Source organism: Hemicordylus capensis, chromosome 6 (genome assembly GCF_027244095.1).
Source record: "Hemicordylus capensis ecotype Gifberg chromosome 6, rHemCap1.1.pri, whole genome shotgun sequence".
NCBI lineage: Eukaryota > Metazoa > Chordata > Lepidosauria > Squamata > Cordylidae > Hemicordylus > Hemicordylus capensis.
The window spans coordinates 1,131,984-1,149,131 of NC_069662.1; the positions used below are offsets into that span (position 1 = coordinate 1,131,984).

Below are 17,148 nucleotides of genomic sequence, written 5' to 3' on the forward strand. Positions count from 1 at the left end.
GGGTGGGCTGCCGGTGGGAGAGGCCTCACCCTGACTCCAAAGAGTGGCTGCTGCCTTCACTGGGAACCTGGAGTCCTGACTCTCTTTCTCCCCCCTGCCCCCCCCGCCAGGTGTTGAACCCCTTCTACGTTTTCCAAGTCTTCAGCATGGTCCTGTGGTCCCTGGACGACTATTACCAGTACGCCTCCGCCATCCTCTTCATGTCTGTCGTGTCGATCTGCTTCTCCCTCTACACCATCCGGAAGGTGTGTGGCGGGCAGGGGGGCGGGCAGGCTGAGCAGGGGGGCTGGGTGGGTCTTTCCCCCAGAGGGAGGGAGCGGCCGGAAACAAGCTCCTGGTGGAGGTGGGGAGGGCGGGGGGTGGGAGGCCTGGAGCCTCTCCTGCTCAGTGGGCTGGGGACGTGGGCGCTCACCACCCTTCTTCTCCCCCCCCCCCAGCAATACGTCCTGCTGCATGACATGGTTGCCGCCCACAACATCATCCGGGTGACGGTTTATCGGGGGCCGTGTGGTGAGTGAGCGCCAAAGGGCAGGGGGCCCAGGGCAGGCAGGGGCAGTCCAAGACGGACACCGCCCCGCCCAGTCTGCGAGTGGGTGTCCAGCATGCTCAAGCAATGCTGCCAGGGCCCATGTGCAGGCGCTCCCAGGCCCCCAAGCCAGGGGTGCTAAGTGAGGCGCAGGGAGGAGCAGATCTTTCGGCTGGGGAGCCCATGGGAGGACCCCTGAGGCCCTGGCTGGCAACCTCTCAGCAGACAGCCGGTCCCCCCAACCCCTGCCTGTGGGCTGGCGGAGGCTGCTGCCCCATGCGGTTGAGGCGGTGGTGTGAGTGGTTGGAGCTGGGCCGTGCAGCTGTCTGGCTGGAGGAGCGGCACTTTGGGAGTGGGGAGCGAAGGGGTGCTGGCTCCGAGGCAGAGGGCGGGCTTCGAAGCCCCCCGGGGCGGTCCTGAGCACCCCCCATACTCAATCTGGTGCTGGGAAGGGGACCTCTTTCCGCCTGAGAGCGGCTGCCAGTCAGAACCGGGCTAGATGGACCAAGGGTCGGACTCCAGGCAGAGCCGCGTTGTAGGCTGATCCTTGGAAAGGGGGGTGGGCAGGGGCGTAACTACCATGAGGCAAGGGGAGGCGGCTGCCTGGGGGCCCCCCAGAGGCAAGTCACATGCCTATATATTGTGAAGTGTGTGTGCATCAGCGAGGGGCCCATTTTAAAATTTTGTCTCTGGGCCCACTCCGGCCTTGTTACGCCCCTGGGGGTGGGCAAAAGCCACCCTTGAAACAAGGGGCCGTCCCGTTCTGCGCCATCTAGACCTGGCCAGGCTGGCTGGGAGGGCTCTGCTCTGCATGCCGACACCTGCCCAGGCCCGTTGGTTGAGCACACGGCGTGGGGCCTTCTCGGTGACTGCCCCCAGACTTTGGATCTTGCTTACAGCAGAGAGCCAAGTGGCTCCCTCTCTCCCAGCCATTTTATTTATGTATTGTTTGTTTGTTTATTACATTTATAAACCGCCCCATCCAAAGGCTCTGGGCAGTGTACAACAAGTTTTAAAAGACATAAAAACACACCGCATTTAATACAGAGTGCTAAAAACAATATAAAAACATTTCAAAAACAAAAACCATTTAAAACTAATTAAAATTCTTTAAAAAAACAATTTACAAACCTTGGAAGGCCAGGCCAAACAAGTCAGTTTTTTAGGGCTCTCTTAAAGGCCAACAGCGAGCCTCAACCCTTTTTATTCAGGCTTTTGGCCAATGAGTTGCCCTGGCTCTCTTCTAAAGTTGCTTTTATTGACATTTTAGGGCTGTTTCTGCCTTGTTGCCATTCGTCCTGGGGGGCTTAGGATGAGGACTGGTACCAATCCAAAAATAAATGAGTTAAATATATCTATGGACACCCACTTCCGCCCCATGGTCCTTGGCTGGCCTCCCAGTCAAGGACCCCCGGAAGAGGGCGCTGGGTGAAGGGAGGTTCTCCGCATTCTCACAAGCTGCCGCACTTTCTGGGCAGCGTGACACACGTGTGGCATTCCCTTTCTGCTTCCTTGCTGGCTGTGCGGCCCAGGCTGCGTGCTGCCTGCTAGCTGGCATTGCATCCCTGCTTCTCTTGCAGAGACGGAGGAGGTCTTCTCCACTCAGCTGGTGCCAGGGGACGTGCTGCTGGTGCCGCCAGGTGGGCTGACCCTGCCGTGTGATGCTGTCCTGCTGAGCGGCACGGCCATCGCCAACGAGAGCCTGCTCACAGGTGCGGGTGGGGCAGAGGGCGGGGACGGAAGGACCCAAGGACAGCCCTGCTGGGTAGGCTAAGCCCTGTCCGGTCCAGCAGCCTGCCAGTGGGCAAGCTGGCAAGTGTGTGTGTGTGTGTGGGGGGGTACTCAGAAGGGTGTCCTGGGGGTGGGGTGGCCCTGTGAGCTCATGGGAGAGGGAGCTCCTGCCAAGCCGATCCCTTTCTCGCGCTCTCTTGCTGTCCTCAGGCGAGAGCGTCCCTGTGACCAAGACGGCCCTGCCTGACCCAGCCCAGGGCACCAGCAGGCCTCTCCAGGATCCCATCTACGACCCGGAAGAGCACAAGCGGCACACGCTCTTCTGCGGCACTTCTGTCATCCAAACGCGGTACTACTCCGGGGAAGCTGTACGGGCGCTGGTCATCCGGACAGGTAATGGCAGCCCTGGGGCCACGATCCGCTCAGGGCCTCGGAGGATTTGGGGCCCCCTTTTCTCTCCGGGGGCATCATCTTGGGCTCACTTCTCCCCCAGGCTTCTCCACCTCCAAGGGGCAGCTGGTTTGCTCCATCTTGTTCCCAAAGCCGACAGACTTCCGCTTGTACAGAGATGCCTACCGGTTCCTCCTGTGCCTGGTGGTGGTTGCTGGAGTCGGCATGCTGTACTCCGTGATCTGCAGCGTGCGGCAGGCCGTGAGTCCTCCTGGGGAAGCCGGGAGGGAGGAGGGCTTGTGGAACAGTCCGGCTAGGTTGTCTTGGAAAGGACTGGCCGGGGGTCTGGGGGGTGCTGCCCTCCGGGGGGCCCCTCCTACCTGGGCAGGTGATGGGAGAGTGCCTCCACACACCCCAGCAGGGATAGGCACAGAGGTGGCTTCAGGGGCCAGCCGTGGGAGTCTTGGAGGGCCCTCCGCAACTGCCCATCGCTGCCTAGTGAGGATGTGAGCCCAGTTCTGGGATGGCGGTGCTTGAGGGGTGACCTCTGTTCTTTTTCTATTGCACAAGAATTCTAAGCTCCTATCTCCAGAAAACAGAGCAGTGTCCCCAGGGAGGTGGGCCTGGCACTGTGTGTGGAATCCTTTCTGCACCAGGTACATGGGAACAGAGGATGCTGCCGTATACTGAGTCAGACCATTGGTCCGTCTTGCTCGGTATTGTCTTCCCAGACTGGCAGTGGCTTCTCCAAGGTTGCAGGCTAGAATCTCTCTCAGCCCGATCTTGGAGAGGCTCTTTCAGGGAGGGAACTTGGAACCTTTTGCTCTTCTCAGAGCGGCGGCTCCATCCCCTGAGGGGATTATCTTGCAGTGCTCACACTTCTAGTCTCCCTTTCGTATGCAACCAGGGTGGACCCAGCTTAGCTAAGGAGACAAGTCAGGCTTGCTACCACAAGACCAACTCTCCTCTCCACAAGGTGAAGGGCTTGTTTCCGTTTAGGTCTCCCAGAACTGTCCCCAGATCTTGAATTTTTGTTCTGACTTCTGCTGATTTTGCTGCTGCTGGTGGTCAAATCGCTTTTATTGGCTGCATTGTTGTTGCTGTGTGTGACATTTCTAAGGTGCTTTGGAAGCCTTTGGGACTGTAAAGCCGGGTTTTAGATGTTTGTGATAAGCAGCTCTTGCGATATGTTTGAAGCACAGGCACGAGGGGGTTTGATGGAAATGGGTCCCATCCTGAAGGGTCCTCTCCTGCTCCCTCTGACTGCAGGAAGCGGTGGACCGCATCATCCGGAAGTCCCTGGACATCCTGACCATCACGGTGCCCCCTGCCTTGCCAGCTGCCATGACCGCCGGGGTGGTGTACGCCCAGTGGCGCCTGCGGGAGAAGCGGATCTTCTCCATCAGTCCTCAGCGCATCAACATCTGTGGGCAGCTCAACCTGATGTGCTTTGATAAGGTACCTGAGAGAGTGCTGGGGCGGGGCGCCTGCTGCTTTCGCTTCACTGGCTGCCTCTGGGGTGAAACGTCTTCTCTCCACCTTTAGGTCTCGTCAGGTGCTGGCCACTCCTCCTCTCTCTCTGGTCCCCTCCTCAGCCCCTCTCCTCGTCACACTCGGGTCTTCTCAGACTCACCCCTTTCTCAGCTCCGTCTCTTCTCTCGCACTCAGCTCTCTCTTTGCACCACTCTCTGCGTCGAGCTGTTTGGCTGATCTCCCTCTTGCTCGCAGAAGTCACTGGAAGCCGCCCTTTCCTCTCTGGCATTTCCCTCCGCGGTGGTTTTGCTTGAGTTTTTCTTCCCTGTCTCTCCGACTATGGCTCTCTTGCCTTCTAGCCCAGTTTCCTCTTCCCCTCCCACTCTCCTCCTCTTGCCACACGTCTTTAAAGATTGCATACTTTTTATTTCTCGACAGCATCTAGTGCATTACGAGTGCTTTATAGGTGGTGGTGCTGTATTAGAAGAGCCCTGCTGGATCAGGCCCAAGGAAGCCCATCTAGTCCACCCTCCGGTTTCCCACAGTGCCCCCCCCGATGCCTCTGGGGAACCCACAGGCAAGAGACGGAGGCAGGCCCCTTCTCCTGGCGTTGCTCCCCTGCAGCTGGTAGTCGGAGGCATCCTGCCTCTGAGGCTGGAGGTGGCCTCTAGTCCTCGGACTAGTAGCCGTAGGTGGACCTGGCCTCCAAGCATTTCTCCAATCCAAGCCCTTTTTGAAGCCATCCAAGGTAGTGGCCATCACAACTTCCTGCATAAGAATGATGTGTAAGTGCTGATAGGATCTGGTTTTTCCCTTGCAGACGGGGACCCTGACGGAGGATGGATTAGACCTCTGGGGTTTTGTGCAAGCACAGGATGGATGGTGAGTGGGGGAGGGTGGGGGGAGCCCCGGGAAGCCCCTCCCCTCCCCTGGCCACCCTGCTAGCTGAGTGGAAGCCCCCTCTCCACCCAAGAGATGTCACTTCTGTGGCCAGAGGAGGGCTGCGTGCTGCAACGAACACCACACGGCTTCATCCTGCCTCCCTTGGGAAGGCGGGTGGCTCTCCTCGGGTCCTGGCCCCAGTGTTGGGAGGGATGGGGGCTGCGGTCCAGAGGCATCTCCTGCCAGAGCTGGGCTGGTCCCAGGCGTTTCCAGATTGGCAGCCAGCTGACGGCACCAGCTGAAACGGGTGGGGGTGGGGGTGGGGTGGGGGCTCCTAGCCAGAAGCTGCGTCCTGGACCTTTTACAGGGAGCGCGGATCTGGCCAAGACAGGGCACACTCCCCGCTGGCCAGGGCTTCCAGCCCACAGCCCCCCGCCATCTTCGGTTGTGTGCCCTCTGCTGTGGCTGACCCAAAGCGGCTCCCGCAGCAGCCTGGCCTTCCTCTTCTCTCAGCTTCCTCCCCGCAGGCCAGGACCTCCGTGCCGCCAGCTTGACGGGCTCTCCCTTTGTGGCCACCATGGCCGCCTGCCACTCGCTCACCACCATCGGGGGACAACTCTCAGGGGACCCCCTTGACCTCAAGATGTTTGAGGCCACCGGCTGGGTAAGGCCTTGGGCCAGATGGGGGCGGTGAGCAGGGAGGTGTTGCAGGGGAACATAGACGCTGCCGCGGACCCTTCGTCTTGCCTGCACGGGCTGGCAGCGACTCTCCCAAGGCTTCGGGCAGGAGCCTCTCCCAGCCCTGCCTGGAGAAGCGGCCGGGGATTGAATCTGGGACCTTCTGCCTGCAAGCCGAGGCTCTTCCCCGAGCTACGGCCCCATCCTCTGAGGGGAAGGTCTGGCGGTCCTGCTGTCGCCCATCCAAATGCAAACCAAGGGGGCCCTGCTTAGCAAAGGGGACGATTTGTGCACCCCACCACAAGGCCAGCTCTCCTCTCCAGTGGGGTGGGGGTATTCCTTCTGAGGGGAGAAGCCATCTCCTCCCTTCCCCAGGGGGCCCTCAGGTGTTGCCTGCCAGGCCTCTCCAAGCAGAGGGTGTCTGACACACACACACACACAGATGGCTGTTCAGTTTTTGTATGGCTCCGCATGTGGGCTGCTGGTTGGGGGGCCTGGGGGGGTGCAGAGGGGTTGCGCGTGTTGGCCTGCGCCAGGCCCTGGTCGCATAGTGTGGCCTGCTCTTGGTTCTCCCCTCTTGGACAGGCCCTGGAGGAGCCTACTCAGGAGGAGACCGCCCTGCACGACCAAATCCAGCCCACCATTGTGCACCCTCCTGGCCAGGCGTTGCCTGGAGCCCCAGCAGAGGAGGTGAGTGAGGAGTTGGTGGGAGCCCCTCGGCCCCTTGCAGAGTCCTGCCCCCGGCCTCCCGCCTGCCCCCCAGCTTGGGGGGCAATGCCCAGGCCCCGGCCTCTCGCTCTCTCTTTCTCCTTCTCTTCCAGGAGCTCCTGGAGCTGATGGTGAGTGAAGGCAGCCCGTCTCCCTGCCGCCTCTGGCCTCCCTGGAACAGGGATGCCCGGAGGGGGTGGGCTGCCAAGGCCATGGCCTTGCTGGGGACTGTGGGAGTTGTAGTCCACAACCTCTGGGAATCACACTGGTCCTGACTCGCTCAGTCTCTGCTTCCCTCCCTTCCTACCAAACCCGCCTCCGCCTCCTGTAGAAGCTCTACCAAATTGGGATCCTGGTGCAGTTCCCCTTCTCCTCCAGCCTCCAGCGCATGAGTGTGGTGACCCGGACTCTGGGCGAGAAGCGGCTGGTGGCCTACATGAAGGGGGCCCCCGAGACTGTGGGCAGCCTCTGCCGCAAGGAGACGGGTGAGCTGCTAGCGGGGGCCGGGGGGGGCAGGGGCAGGGAGGAGGCCTTGCCTTGGGGGGGGCGAGAGGGGGAGTGGGACACAGGAAGCCGCTGTCTGCGGGGTCTGACCCTTGGTTGATCTGCCCTGGCTGGCAGCGACTCTCCAAGGTTTCATGTGCCCAGCAGTGATCCCTGTCTAGGGATTCCCAGATGTTGCTGACTACAACTCCCAGAGTCCCCAGCTGCGATGGCTTTTGCTTGGGAATTATGGGAGTTGTAGTCAGCGTCATCTGGGGATCCCTGTGAGAGCGAACACGAGTGCCCAGCCCTTGGGTTCCCAGCCAGCCCCTTGAAAGGCAGCGGCTTCCTTGTGGCCGCATTGCATGCTCGGGCATCCAGCTTCTGCGGCCACGACCGCCTTGCTGCTGTTGGAATCCTCCCGTCCCCAACTGCAGGGCTCCAGCCAGGGCTTGTGGTCCGTCCGGAGGGCAGCCCTGCTGGAGCAGACCACAGAGGGTCCATCTAGTCCCCCTTGCCCCTCCCCACCACGGCCAGTGAGGTGCCTCTGGAAAGCCCCCAGGAAGGCAGGAGCCCTCTCTTGCTGTGGCTGCCCTAGAGCTGCTATTCAGAGGTAGCCTGCCTCTGAGCATGGAGGTTCCGTATGGCCACAGTGTCTACTAGGTAGTGATAGGCTCCCCAGTGAATAGCTTTCACTAGGGCTGTTCTCGAAATCGGCATTGGGGCAGGAGAGGCCCCCGCCCCTAATTGGGTGGAAGCCAGGCATGCTCCTGATTGGCCATTGCGGAACTCCAGCAGCAAGGCATCAGGAAGAAGGGGAGAGGCCCCTTGGCGAGCTGGGGGAGGGCGGCAGTGCGGGAGCCCAGAGCTGTGACCCAGCGCCCGAGGGAGGGTCCAGGAGCAGCACTCCCCGCACCTGCCGCCTCCGTCCCCAGCGCTCCCACGGCGAGCCTTTCCCCCTCCTCCTGCCTGGGTCCTGGAATTCTCCTGGTGGCCAGTCAGGAGCGTGTACGGCCCCCGGATTATGGTCGGGAGCAGCCCTGCGGTGAGAGGCCCAACCCTGGCTGCTGCCACGTAAGAAGGCCCTGGGGACCCCCCCCCCCACCTCTGCTCTCGCCAAGGGAGGGAGGAGAGGGAGCCCCGAGCTTCCTCTTGGGCAGACCTGAGCAGCCCCTCGGCCGGCACTCTGGGCCCAGCGCCTCTTACCAGAGCGGCGTTTGCTGCCCGCTTGCCAGGGGACGCTGCCCACTCTAGGGGGAAGGTGGGGGCAGTCTTCTTAAGCAAGGGGGCACGCTGCTTCTTCCCAGATGGCTCTGCGGAGGGCCGGGAAGCCGGGGCGCATGGGTCGATTCCTCCGGGGGACGTCCCTGCTGCTGTTTGGCTTCTCTGGGAGCCCAGCCTGGGCAGGCCCTCTGGGGAGAATGGGGGTGTTGGGCGACAGGAAGCCGGGCTCTGGGGCGCTCTGGGCCCTCTGTAACCCCCGGAGGCCTGCTCAGTTCCAGACGACTTCTCGGCGGTGCTGGAGTCCTACACGCGCCAGGGGCTGCGGGTCATTGCGCTGGCGAGCCGGCGGCTGGAGAACAGGTTCACCTGGCACAAGGTCCAGCACATCAGCAGGTCAGTCTCCCTCCCCCCCCGGCTCCAGGCCCGCGTCCCCCTCCCCCCCCGGCTCCGGGCCCGCGTCCCCCTCCCCCCCCGGCTCCGGGCCCGCGTCCCCCTCCCCCTCCCCCCCGGCTCCGGGCCCGCGTCCCCCTCCCCCCCCGGCTCCGGGCCCGCGTCCCCCTCCCCCCCCCGGCTCCGGGCCCGCGTCCCCCTCCCCCCCCGGCTCCGGGCCCGCGTCCCCCTCCCCCCCCGGCTCCGGGCCCGCGTCCCCCTCCCCCCCCGGCTCCGGGCCCGCGTCCCCCTCCCCCCCCGGCTCCGGGCCCGCGTCCCCCTCCCCCCCGGCTCCGGGCCCGCGTCCCCCTCCCCCCCCGGCTCCGGGCCCGCGTCCCCCTCCCCCCCCGGCTCCGGGCCCGCGTCCCCCTCCCCCCCGGCTCCGGGCCCGCGTCCCCCTCCCCCCCGGCTCCGGGCCCGCGCCCCCCGGCTCCGGGCCCGCGCCCCCCGGCTCCGGGCCCGCGCCCCCCTCCCCCCCGGCTCCGGGCCCGCGCCCCCTCCCCCCCCGGCTCCGGGCCCGCGCCCCCCTCCCCCCCGGCTCCGGGCCCGCGCCCCCCTCCCCCCCGGCTCCGGGCCCGCGCCCCCCTCCCCCCCCGGCTCCGGGCCCGCGCCCCCCTCCCCCCCCCGGCTCCGGGCCCGCGCCCCCCTCCCCCCCCCCGGCTCCGGGCCCGCGCCCCCCTCCCCCCCCCGGCTCCGGGCCCGCGCCCCCCTCCCCCCCGGCTCCGGGCCCGCGCCCCCCTCCCCCCCCGGCTCCGGGCCTTCCTGACCAGCCGCTTCCCTCAGGGATGTCATCGAGTGCCACATGGACTTCCTGGGCCTCGTCATGCTGCAGAACAAGCTGAAGCCAGAAACGGTGCCAGTCCTGGCAGAGCTGCGGAGGGCCTGCATCCGCCCCGTCATGGTGACAGGTGTGCCCGGCGGCAGGGGGCCGTGTCCTCTGGGGGGAGGAGGGGCAGTCAGCTGGTGGGAGGGTGGGTTTCCCTAGGACAGGCCCGAGAACACCCATTTCCTCTTTGGATGGCCTCTGACACATTCCCGGAGGGGCAGGGTGGGGCCCATCAGCAGCTGTGCCAGTCACTACCAGATACTGGGGAGGGAGGAGGGCCCCTGTCTGTGTCCCTTGCTGGGGGGCTTCTAGCAGGCGTCTGCTTAGCTGCTGCTGCTGGACTAGCTGGTCCTTCAGCCTGACCCGTACGAAGCACGTGTTCATCTGCTTCATGCTGAGCCAACCCGTCGCCCGTCTAGCCCAGTCTTGTCTCCTCTGGCTGACTGGCGGCAGCTCTCTGCTGTTCTCGGCCTGTTACTTGGAGGCACTAGGAATTGAACCAGGAGCTTTCTGTGTGCAAAGGCGGCCCCTCCCCCCCCAGCCGGGCTCCTGTGGTTCTCTGGGGAGGGGAGCAAAGTCCCGGGGTGTAGTGCTGCAGGGGAGCGTAGACCCCCGACTCCTGGGTCTTTGAGCGTTTCCAGTGGAAGCTGCGTTGCTGTGATGGTGTCCGTCTTTCCTTCCCTTCCTCTTCCCCCCGCCCCCGATCCCCGTGGCCCAGGAGATAATCTGTTGACGGCCATCTCTGTGGGCCGCGAGTGTGGGATGATCCCAGCCCAGGGGAAAGTGGTTGTGACTGAAGCCCTGCCCCCCAGGGACGGGCAGCCCGCCACCATCCACTGGCAGTACGTGGACGAGCTCCCGGGGCCGGACCCCGCGGACAAGGCAAGCAAAGAGGTGAGGCAGCCTGGGTGGGCAGCATCCCTTGCGGGGCAGGGCGGTGGGGGGGGGCGTGTGTCAGAGGAGGGGGCCGCATTTGTTCCGTCTCTGGGTTCTCAGGAGATCAAGCTGATGCTGGGTGAGGCGGAGGAGGAGCTGCCCCGGCCAGAGGCCCCAGACACCAGCTACCATTTCGCCATCAGTGGAAAGTCCTTCTCTGTCCTCTTGGATCACTTCCCTGACCTGCTGCCCAAGGTGAGTGTCGGTGGGCGGGAGGGAGACGGTGGGGCTGAGCCGAGGGTCCCTGGAGCCCTGCGGGGTGGCTGGGAGCTGCCTTCTCCTGCGTCAGGCCCGTGTCTACCCAGACCGGCAGCGAATTCTCCCAGCTGCTACTGCTGCCAGGGAGGGGACTGGGGGCCTTCTGCTTGCAAGCCGGCAGAGGCTCTTCTTCCCAGAGCGGCCCCATCGTCCCCTGAGCGGGGCGCTCCCCTCGAGGGCGCACACATCTCGTCTCCCAGCCAAATACCCTGCTTAGCAGTCCAGGCTGGCCACCACAAGACCAGCTCTCCTCCCAGAGAATGGGGGTGAGGGGGAGCAGGTTGGTTTTGGGGGAGAGAGCTCCTTCCTAGGCCCTTGGGAGCTCGCTTCCCTGCCTCCCCTTCCATTGTGGGGCTGGGCTGTCAGCCCCCCCTGGGGTGGACCGGTCCAAGGCGTGCTGCTCTTGTGCCAACGGCCCGTCCCTCTCGGTCTGTCTCCCCCGCCCAGCTGCTGCTCTGTGGCACCGTCTATGCCCGCATGGCCCCAGACCAGAAGACCCAGTTGGTGGAAGCGCTGGCGAAAATAGAGTGAGTCTGCTCTGGGGCCTGTCTGCCTGAGCCCCGCCCTGGCTCTAGGGAGGGGTGGCCCGGGGGGGGGGGAGGGGCCCGACCCCCTCTAACCCGGCTTCTGTCTTCCAGCTACTCCGTGGGCATGTGCGGGGACGGAGCCAACGACTGTGGGGTAAGTCTTTGCCTCTGCCATGCTATCCCGTCCAGCCGATGCCTTCTGCCCTGCAGATGTGGTGGAGGAGATCCGTCACTGCCAAGCCTATACAAGTTTTACTCGGAAGCAAGTCCCACTGTGCTCAGTCAGTGGAGCTGAGCGTGTGTAGGATGGCAGCCTTAAAGGGCCTTTGTTTGTTGATCCTTCTCCTGTACCGCCCGACACGTGCACCCCCAGGCAGTGCACATAAGTTACAATGCCACATAAAAACGGGAGAAAATGGTTAAAACAAATCATGATACTAAATCAATTCAAATTAATTAATGAGGAAACAGGTGCGTCTTAAGGGTCTTTTTAAAAACAGCCAGAGATGGAGAAACACTGATTTTAACAGGGAGTGCATTCCAGAGCCCCGGGGCAGCCACAGAGAAGGCCCAGTCCTGAGTAGCCACCAAGCGAGCTGGTGGTAGCCGTAACCGGACCTCCCCAGATGATCTTAATCGGCGGAAGGGTTCATGACAAAGGAGGCACTTTCTTACGTGCCCTGGACCTAAGCCGTCCAGGGCTTTATAGGTAATAGCCAGCACTTTGTATTTTGCTTGGAAACATATTGGCAGCCAGTGCAGTTCTTTTAAGATCAGTGTTTACAAGGTCTCTTCAGGCTATCCCAGAGACCAGTCTGGCTGCCACAACTGCAGGGCCCAGATGACACACAAAGGCAGCCTCACGTCGATTGTCTTACCGTAGTCAAGCCTGGAGGGTACCAGCAGATGTACCACAGTTTTCAGGGCATTTCTCTCCAGAAATGGGCGTTTGTGGCTGAGCTACTGAGTCAAAAGCCTTGGTTTGTTTGACTAATGAGCATCAGCTAGGCTTGCGCAGGGACCTGAGAGAGGAGCACAGGATTCTGGGCGTTAGGTCAAGTGGCTGAGCATACAGGCTGATAACCACAAACAGTTGGAAGAGGGCCTTGTCCAAGAGCCTCCCTCCGCCCTGGAGCGTGCCTCTGATCTCTCTCTCTCTCTGCTCTTCTTCCTTGCCCTCCCAGGCTTTGAAGCAGGCTCACGCCGGCATCTCCCTTTCTGAGCTGGAGGCCTCCGTGGCTTCGCCTTTCACCTCCAAGACACCAAACATCTCCTGCGTCCCAGACCTCATCCGGTAGGTGGCAGAATCCGGTAGATTCTCTGGCGCACAAAACCCTGGAGCATTGGGAGACGCGACTCTCCTTCCCTGGAGAAATGCATGCTGGGATTTGTAATCGGGGCCCTTGCAGAGCATGGCGTGTCTGTCTCCCCAGGGAAGGCCGTGCCGCCCTTGTGACCTCCTTCTGTGTCTTCAAGTTCATGGCCCTGTACAGTATCATCCAGTACCTCAGTGTCCTGCTTCTCTACTCGGTGAGTGGCAGGAATCCCTCCTAGGGCCAGATTCATTTTTCAGGTGCCCTCTGAGTCAGGGGGCAAGCAGTGAGACGTAAGAGCGGCTGGAGAGCCCCTTGGAAGCAGCAGGTCCATCCAGGCCGGCCTCCTGCTCCCCACCGTGTCCCTGGTGGGAAGCTCGCAAGCAGGGCGAGGAGGCAAGAGCCCTCCCGGATGGTGTGTGTCCCCCCCCCCCCCGCCGTACATGGCCATCCTCCCTGCCTCTTCTGCTGGCAGCAAATGAGGTACGCCAAATGCTGGGCAGCATCGAGGAAGTCATGCCGTTGAAAGGAGTCGGGGTTCAGAGGCTCAGCCTTGCCTCGGAGCTTCCGTGGTGTTCAGTAGGGGTGTGCACGGAACCGCGGAGCTGCAGTCCGGCACTGGGGTGGGGGGTTCCTTTAAGGGCGGGGGGGTTGACTTACCCCTCCCGCCGCTTTCCCCCCTCCGGCGCACGTGTTTTCCGTAGTAATCAGGCGGCAGGATACCTCCCTGCCGCCCCTCTTCCCCCCGCTTGGCTGCAAAGTGCAAAAGGCTTTTAGAAGCCTTTCTAAAATGTTTCTCCTCACAACAACCCTGTGAGGTAGGGTAGGCTGAGAGCTGAATGACCAGTCCAGAGACACCCACTGAGAGTTTCATGGCTGAACGGGGATTTGAACTCGGGTTTCCCCAATCCAAGCCCAATACTCTAACCACACTGACACCTTTGAGGGTCAGGCAACTGGAACTGTACTGAATGCGGCAGACCCAGAGCTTTGCAGGAGGGCGTTCAATCCTGGCTGCCGCCTTTTCAGTCCCTTTCTTGATCGCGAGCATTACGGATTCTCTTCCAGATTCTGAGCAACCTGGGGGACACACAGTACCTCTTCATTGACGTGGCCATCATCATGTCTTTGGCCTTCACCAGTGAGTTGTTCACCTGCCTCACCAAACCCCCATGTGTGGGTGTGTTTGTTTCAAAGCTGGGGTGTATGTTCTTCTCCCTAATCCCTCCCCACCCCTGGTAGGGGAAGAGAGCTGGCCTTCTGGCAGCAAGCAGGACTTGTCCCCTTAGCTAAGCAGGGTCTGCCCAGGTTGCATTTGGATGGGAGACGAGAAGTGTGAATACTGGAAGATACTCACTTTAGGGGATGGAGCCGCTCTGGGAGGAGCAGAAGGTCCCAGATTCCCTCCCTGGCAGCATCCCCGAGTGAGGGCTGAGAGAGATTCCTGCCTATAACCTCGGAGAAGCCGCTGCCAGTCTGGGTAGACGATGCTGAGCTAGATGGACTAATGGTCTGACTCAGTATATGGCAGCTTCCCATGTTCCTGTGGTGGCTCAGATTCTATGCTTGGGAGATGTTGGCGCTGTGTCTTTGGGGGGTGGAATGCCTGTTGGGGGGGCGGGTAGCTTTGGCACGAGTGGTCAAGGGAAGCCTGTGTGATCCTGGAAACAGAGGTGGGGAGAAAAGTGGGGGATAGAGAGGGGCTGCACAAAGCCTGGAACTGTGGCTGGGATGTCCCTCAGCAGCAGCGGCTGGTCCTAAGGAGGCAGGGGGCGCCAAACGAGGCGCAGCTTCCTCCAGGCCCCAGCAGCAGTAGCAGCAGCTCCTCCTCCTCCTCCATGGGCTCCTCCCTCTCTCTTCCTGCCTTGCTGGGGTGGGGTGGGGTGGGGCGAGAGAGAGAGAGAGAGAGGAACCCCCAGAGTGGCTGGCAACCAGAGGCAGCTGTGCCTGGTCTGCCCCCCCCCCCCGCCAGCCGCTGCGGAGTCTCAGTGGCCTTGGGCCGGGCCCTGCTTTGCCTTCCTAGTGGGGGGCGGCTGGAAGCCAGCTCTAGGGCCCTGGGCCTTGGAGTCCAGAAAGGGGCCCCACTGCTGTGCTCTTCTCCCCCCCCCCCCCGTCCCTCCAGTGAGTCTGAACAGCTCGTGGAGGCGCCTGGTGCCCCAGCGGCCGCCCACCAGCCTGGTCTCGCCGCAGCTGCTGCTCTCCGTGCTCACCCAGATCCTGCTGTGCCTGGCCTTCCAGGTGGGGGCTTTCCTCCTGGTCCAGGGACAGCCGTGGTATCGCCCCAAGGAGGAGGATGCAGGGTGAGTGCTTGGGGGCCAGGGCCGGCTGGGCCGGGCGGCTGGAGGGCTCCCCCAGCCGGGGAGGAGAGCCGGCCGCTCTGCCATCGGGGCTCCTCCATTCCCCTCCCTCCCTCCCTCCAGGAAGTGCGGCTCCCTGCCCAACGCCTCGCTGGATGCCAACGGCACGGCAGGGCCGAAGCCGGAGGAGGAGGAGGAGGAGAAGGAGGAGGGCTCCGTGCGCAGCTTTGAGAACACCACCCTCTTCTACATCTCCTGCTTCCAGTACATCGCGGTGGCGCTGGCCTTCTCCAAGGGCCGGCCCTTCCGGCAGCCCACCCACAGCAACGGTGAGGGGCCCCTCCCAGAGGGCCAGATGCCCCCTCCCTCCCGCTTCCCCCACCCCACCCTCTTCCCCCACCCCACCCTCTTCCCCCACCCCACCCTCTTCCCCCACCCCACCCTCTTCCCCCACCCCACCCTCTTCAGGGCAGAAGGCCTGGAAGGGCCCCTGGAGAGCCGCTGCTGGTCAGGGTCAGTCGACTGACGGGCTGGACTCTGCCGAAGGCAACTTCAAGGGGCTCGTCAGGAGCATCTGTTGCTCAGCAGCAGAGCACGTGCCGGGCATGCCAAGGTGCTGGGTTCGATCCCCAGCGGGAAGGGTCGGAAGACCCCTGCCCGACCCTCCAGAGTGCCGCTGCGGTCAAGGTGGGCAGCCCCCTCCTGTGTGCAGAGGAGGCCTAGCAGCGCACTGACCTCTCCCCCCCCCCGCCCCAATCCCCGTAGGTTTCTTTGTGGCCTCCCTGGCTGCCACCTCTGGCTTCTTGCTTCTCCTCCTGCTGTGGCCCATCTCTGCCCTGGACGAGCGCTTCGAGGTACGCTGCCTCCTCGGCCCCTCCTCCCTGCAGCTGGGCTGGGCTCCTTCCGTGGTCCGGCGGGGGTGGGGGCGCTGCTGGGCACTCCCCAAGTCCAGCAGGCCTGCTTGGGCGCTCCTGCTGCCCCCTTGCCTGGAGGGCGGGTGGGCCGGAGTGAGAGCCTGACACCTCTCTCCTCAGCTGGACTGCATCCCCTACGAGTGGAGACTCATCCTGCTGGTCCTGATGCTCAGCAACTTGGTGCTCTCCCTCTTCCTCGAGGTAAGGCGCCTGCTCGGCCTCTGCTCCTCCCTCCTGGCCAGTGTCCCCTGAGACAGGGATTCCTGGATGTTCTTGACTACAACTCCCATCACCCTCAGCTGTAGTTGTGGCTGGGGATGATGGGAGATGAGGTCAACCCCACCCAGGGAGGGAATGCTGCCACTGGCCCCCCACCCGTCTGAAGCCTCTGGTCTTGCCGCCTCCTGTGACGAGAAACCTTGTTGCTCTCCCTGCCCAGAAGTTTGTCTGTGACTGCCACATCCTGTGGCAACGTGTTTGCTATACCAGACGGAAGTACGAATATCCGAACCAGGCCACCTACCCGCAGGTAAGAGCAGAGTGGATGGCTGCCTGCGAGAGAGGGTGTGGCCGTGCAGTGCATGGTGGGAGAGCCGTGCCCACTGTGGGTTGCTGGGACGATTGATTGATTGATTGATTGTTAAATTTATATACCGCCTTTCATTAAAACAATCCCAAGGCAGTTTACAGCAAAAATTTAAACACAAGATGGTAAAAAAGACACAATTAAAATATTAAGTGAAAAATATTAAAACAAATCTGATTAAAAATTTAAAACAAAAGCATAGAGCAATACAGAGTATGAAGAGCAGCAGCAGAGGATCAAATAAATGCCTGGGCAAAAAGCCAAGATTTTACACTCTTTCTAAAAGCTGTGATGGAGACCGAGGAGCTGTTGGGGAGGATGGGTAACTGTTGCCCCGAATACTTGGGGCAGCCCCATGGTCTCGAGAAGGGGAGGTGAAGTGCAGGAGTGGGGAGAGGCAGGGAGGCGTGGGGTGGGGGGCAAAGCTGGCTCTCCTGCCTGGACCCTCTGGAGGAGGGTCCTGCTCTCTCAGGAGCGACCATCTATCAGGTTTCTTTCCAGCGAAGGGCTCCGAGATTGCTAGACCGCTCCGTGCCCTTAAGGCCTCCTGCAGAAATAGACGCTGCTGCTCCTCTGATTGCCCCCTCAGTTGGGCAAAGACCCCAGCCCCAATGGTTTCCCCCCATCTTGCTCTGTTGCAAAGCCCCCTGACATCAGAGCAGTGGACCCAGGGGCACCTGGGACACAGAGGGCCTACTGAAGCCCAAGACCAGGAGCAGGCCTGCTGTGACATCACAGCAGATCAGCCAATAGCATCAAGAAAGGAGGACAAGAGTATAGCACTTTCGGGAGGGCAGCGGGGCGGCCCTCATGGCCTGTCCAAACCCGCCCTGACCTAGTTAGTAACGTTGGCAGCAGGAGTGGGGGGGGGTGCTGTATGGTACCCAAGTGGAGGTGCTAAAGGGGGCCAGACTGTGCAGAAAGACTGTGCTGGCTGGGCTGAAAGATGGGGGAGGCCAGGTGCAGG

The 17,148-nt window shown here is 62.4% G+C and overlaps 1 protein-coding gene across 2 annotated transcripts in view; it reads left to right on the forward strand.

Annotated features, from left to right (window-relative positions):
* LOC128329037 (polyamine-transporting ATPase 13A3-like) overlaps window positions 1–17,148 on the forward strand; it is a 31,041-nt gene that overhangs the window by 11,956 nt on the left and 1,937 nt on the right. The window contains exons 8-32 of one of the 2 annotated variants that reach the window (XM_053259459.1): window positions 111–245; window positions 438–510; window positions 2,107–2,238; window positions 2,468–2,650; window positions 2,751–2,908; window positions 3,917–4,105; window positions 4,941–5,002; window positions 5,516–5,666; window positions 6,266–6,370; window positions 6,502–6,519; window positions 6,720–6,873; window positions 8,368–8,488; window positions 9,308–9,432; window positions 10,069–10,244; window positions 10,347–10,481; window positions 10,992–11,071; window positions 11,183–11,225; window positions 12,256–12,365; window positions 12,505–12,601; window positions 13,453–13,525; window positions 14,507–14,684; window positions 14,805–15,010; window positions 15,447–15,535; window positions 15,716–15,796; window positions 16,035–16,124. In XM_053259459.1, coding sequence (XP_053115434.1) covers window positions 111–245; window positions 438–510; window positions 2,107–2,238; window positions 2,468–2,650; window positions 2,751–2,908; window positions 3,917–4,105; window positions 4,941–5,002; window positions 5,516–5,666; window positions 6,266–6,370; window positions 6,502–6,519; window positions 6,720–6,873; window positions 8,368–8,488; window positions 9,308–9,432; window positions 10,069–10,244; window positions 10,347–10,481; window positions 10,992–11,071; window positions 11,183–11,225; window positions 12,256–12,365; window positions 12,505–12,601; window positions 13,453–13,525; window positions 14,507–14,684; window positions 14,805–15,010; window positions 15,447–15,535; window positions 15,716–15,796; window positions 16,035–16,124 — 2,964 coding nt within the window. The remainder of the gene's footprint in view (window positions 1–110; window positions 246–437; window positions 511–2,106; window positions 2,239–2,467; window positions 2,651–2,750; window positions 2,909–3,916; window positions 4,106–4,940; window positions 5,003–5,515; window positions 5,667–6,265; window positions 6,371–6,501; window positions 6,520–6,719; window positions 6,874–8,367; window positions 8,489–9,307; window positions 9,433–10,068; window positions 10,245–10,346; window positions 10,482–10,991; window positions 11,072–11,182; window positions 11,226–12,255; window positions 12,366–12,504; window positions 12,602–13,452; window positions 13,526–14,506; window positions 14,685–14,804; window positions 15,011–15,446; window positions 15,536–15,715; window positions 15,797–16,034; window positions 16,125–17,148) is intronic. The other variant, XM_053259460.1, reaches the window with a different exon arrangement.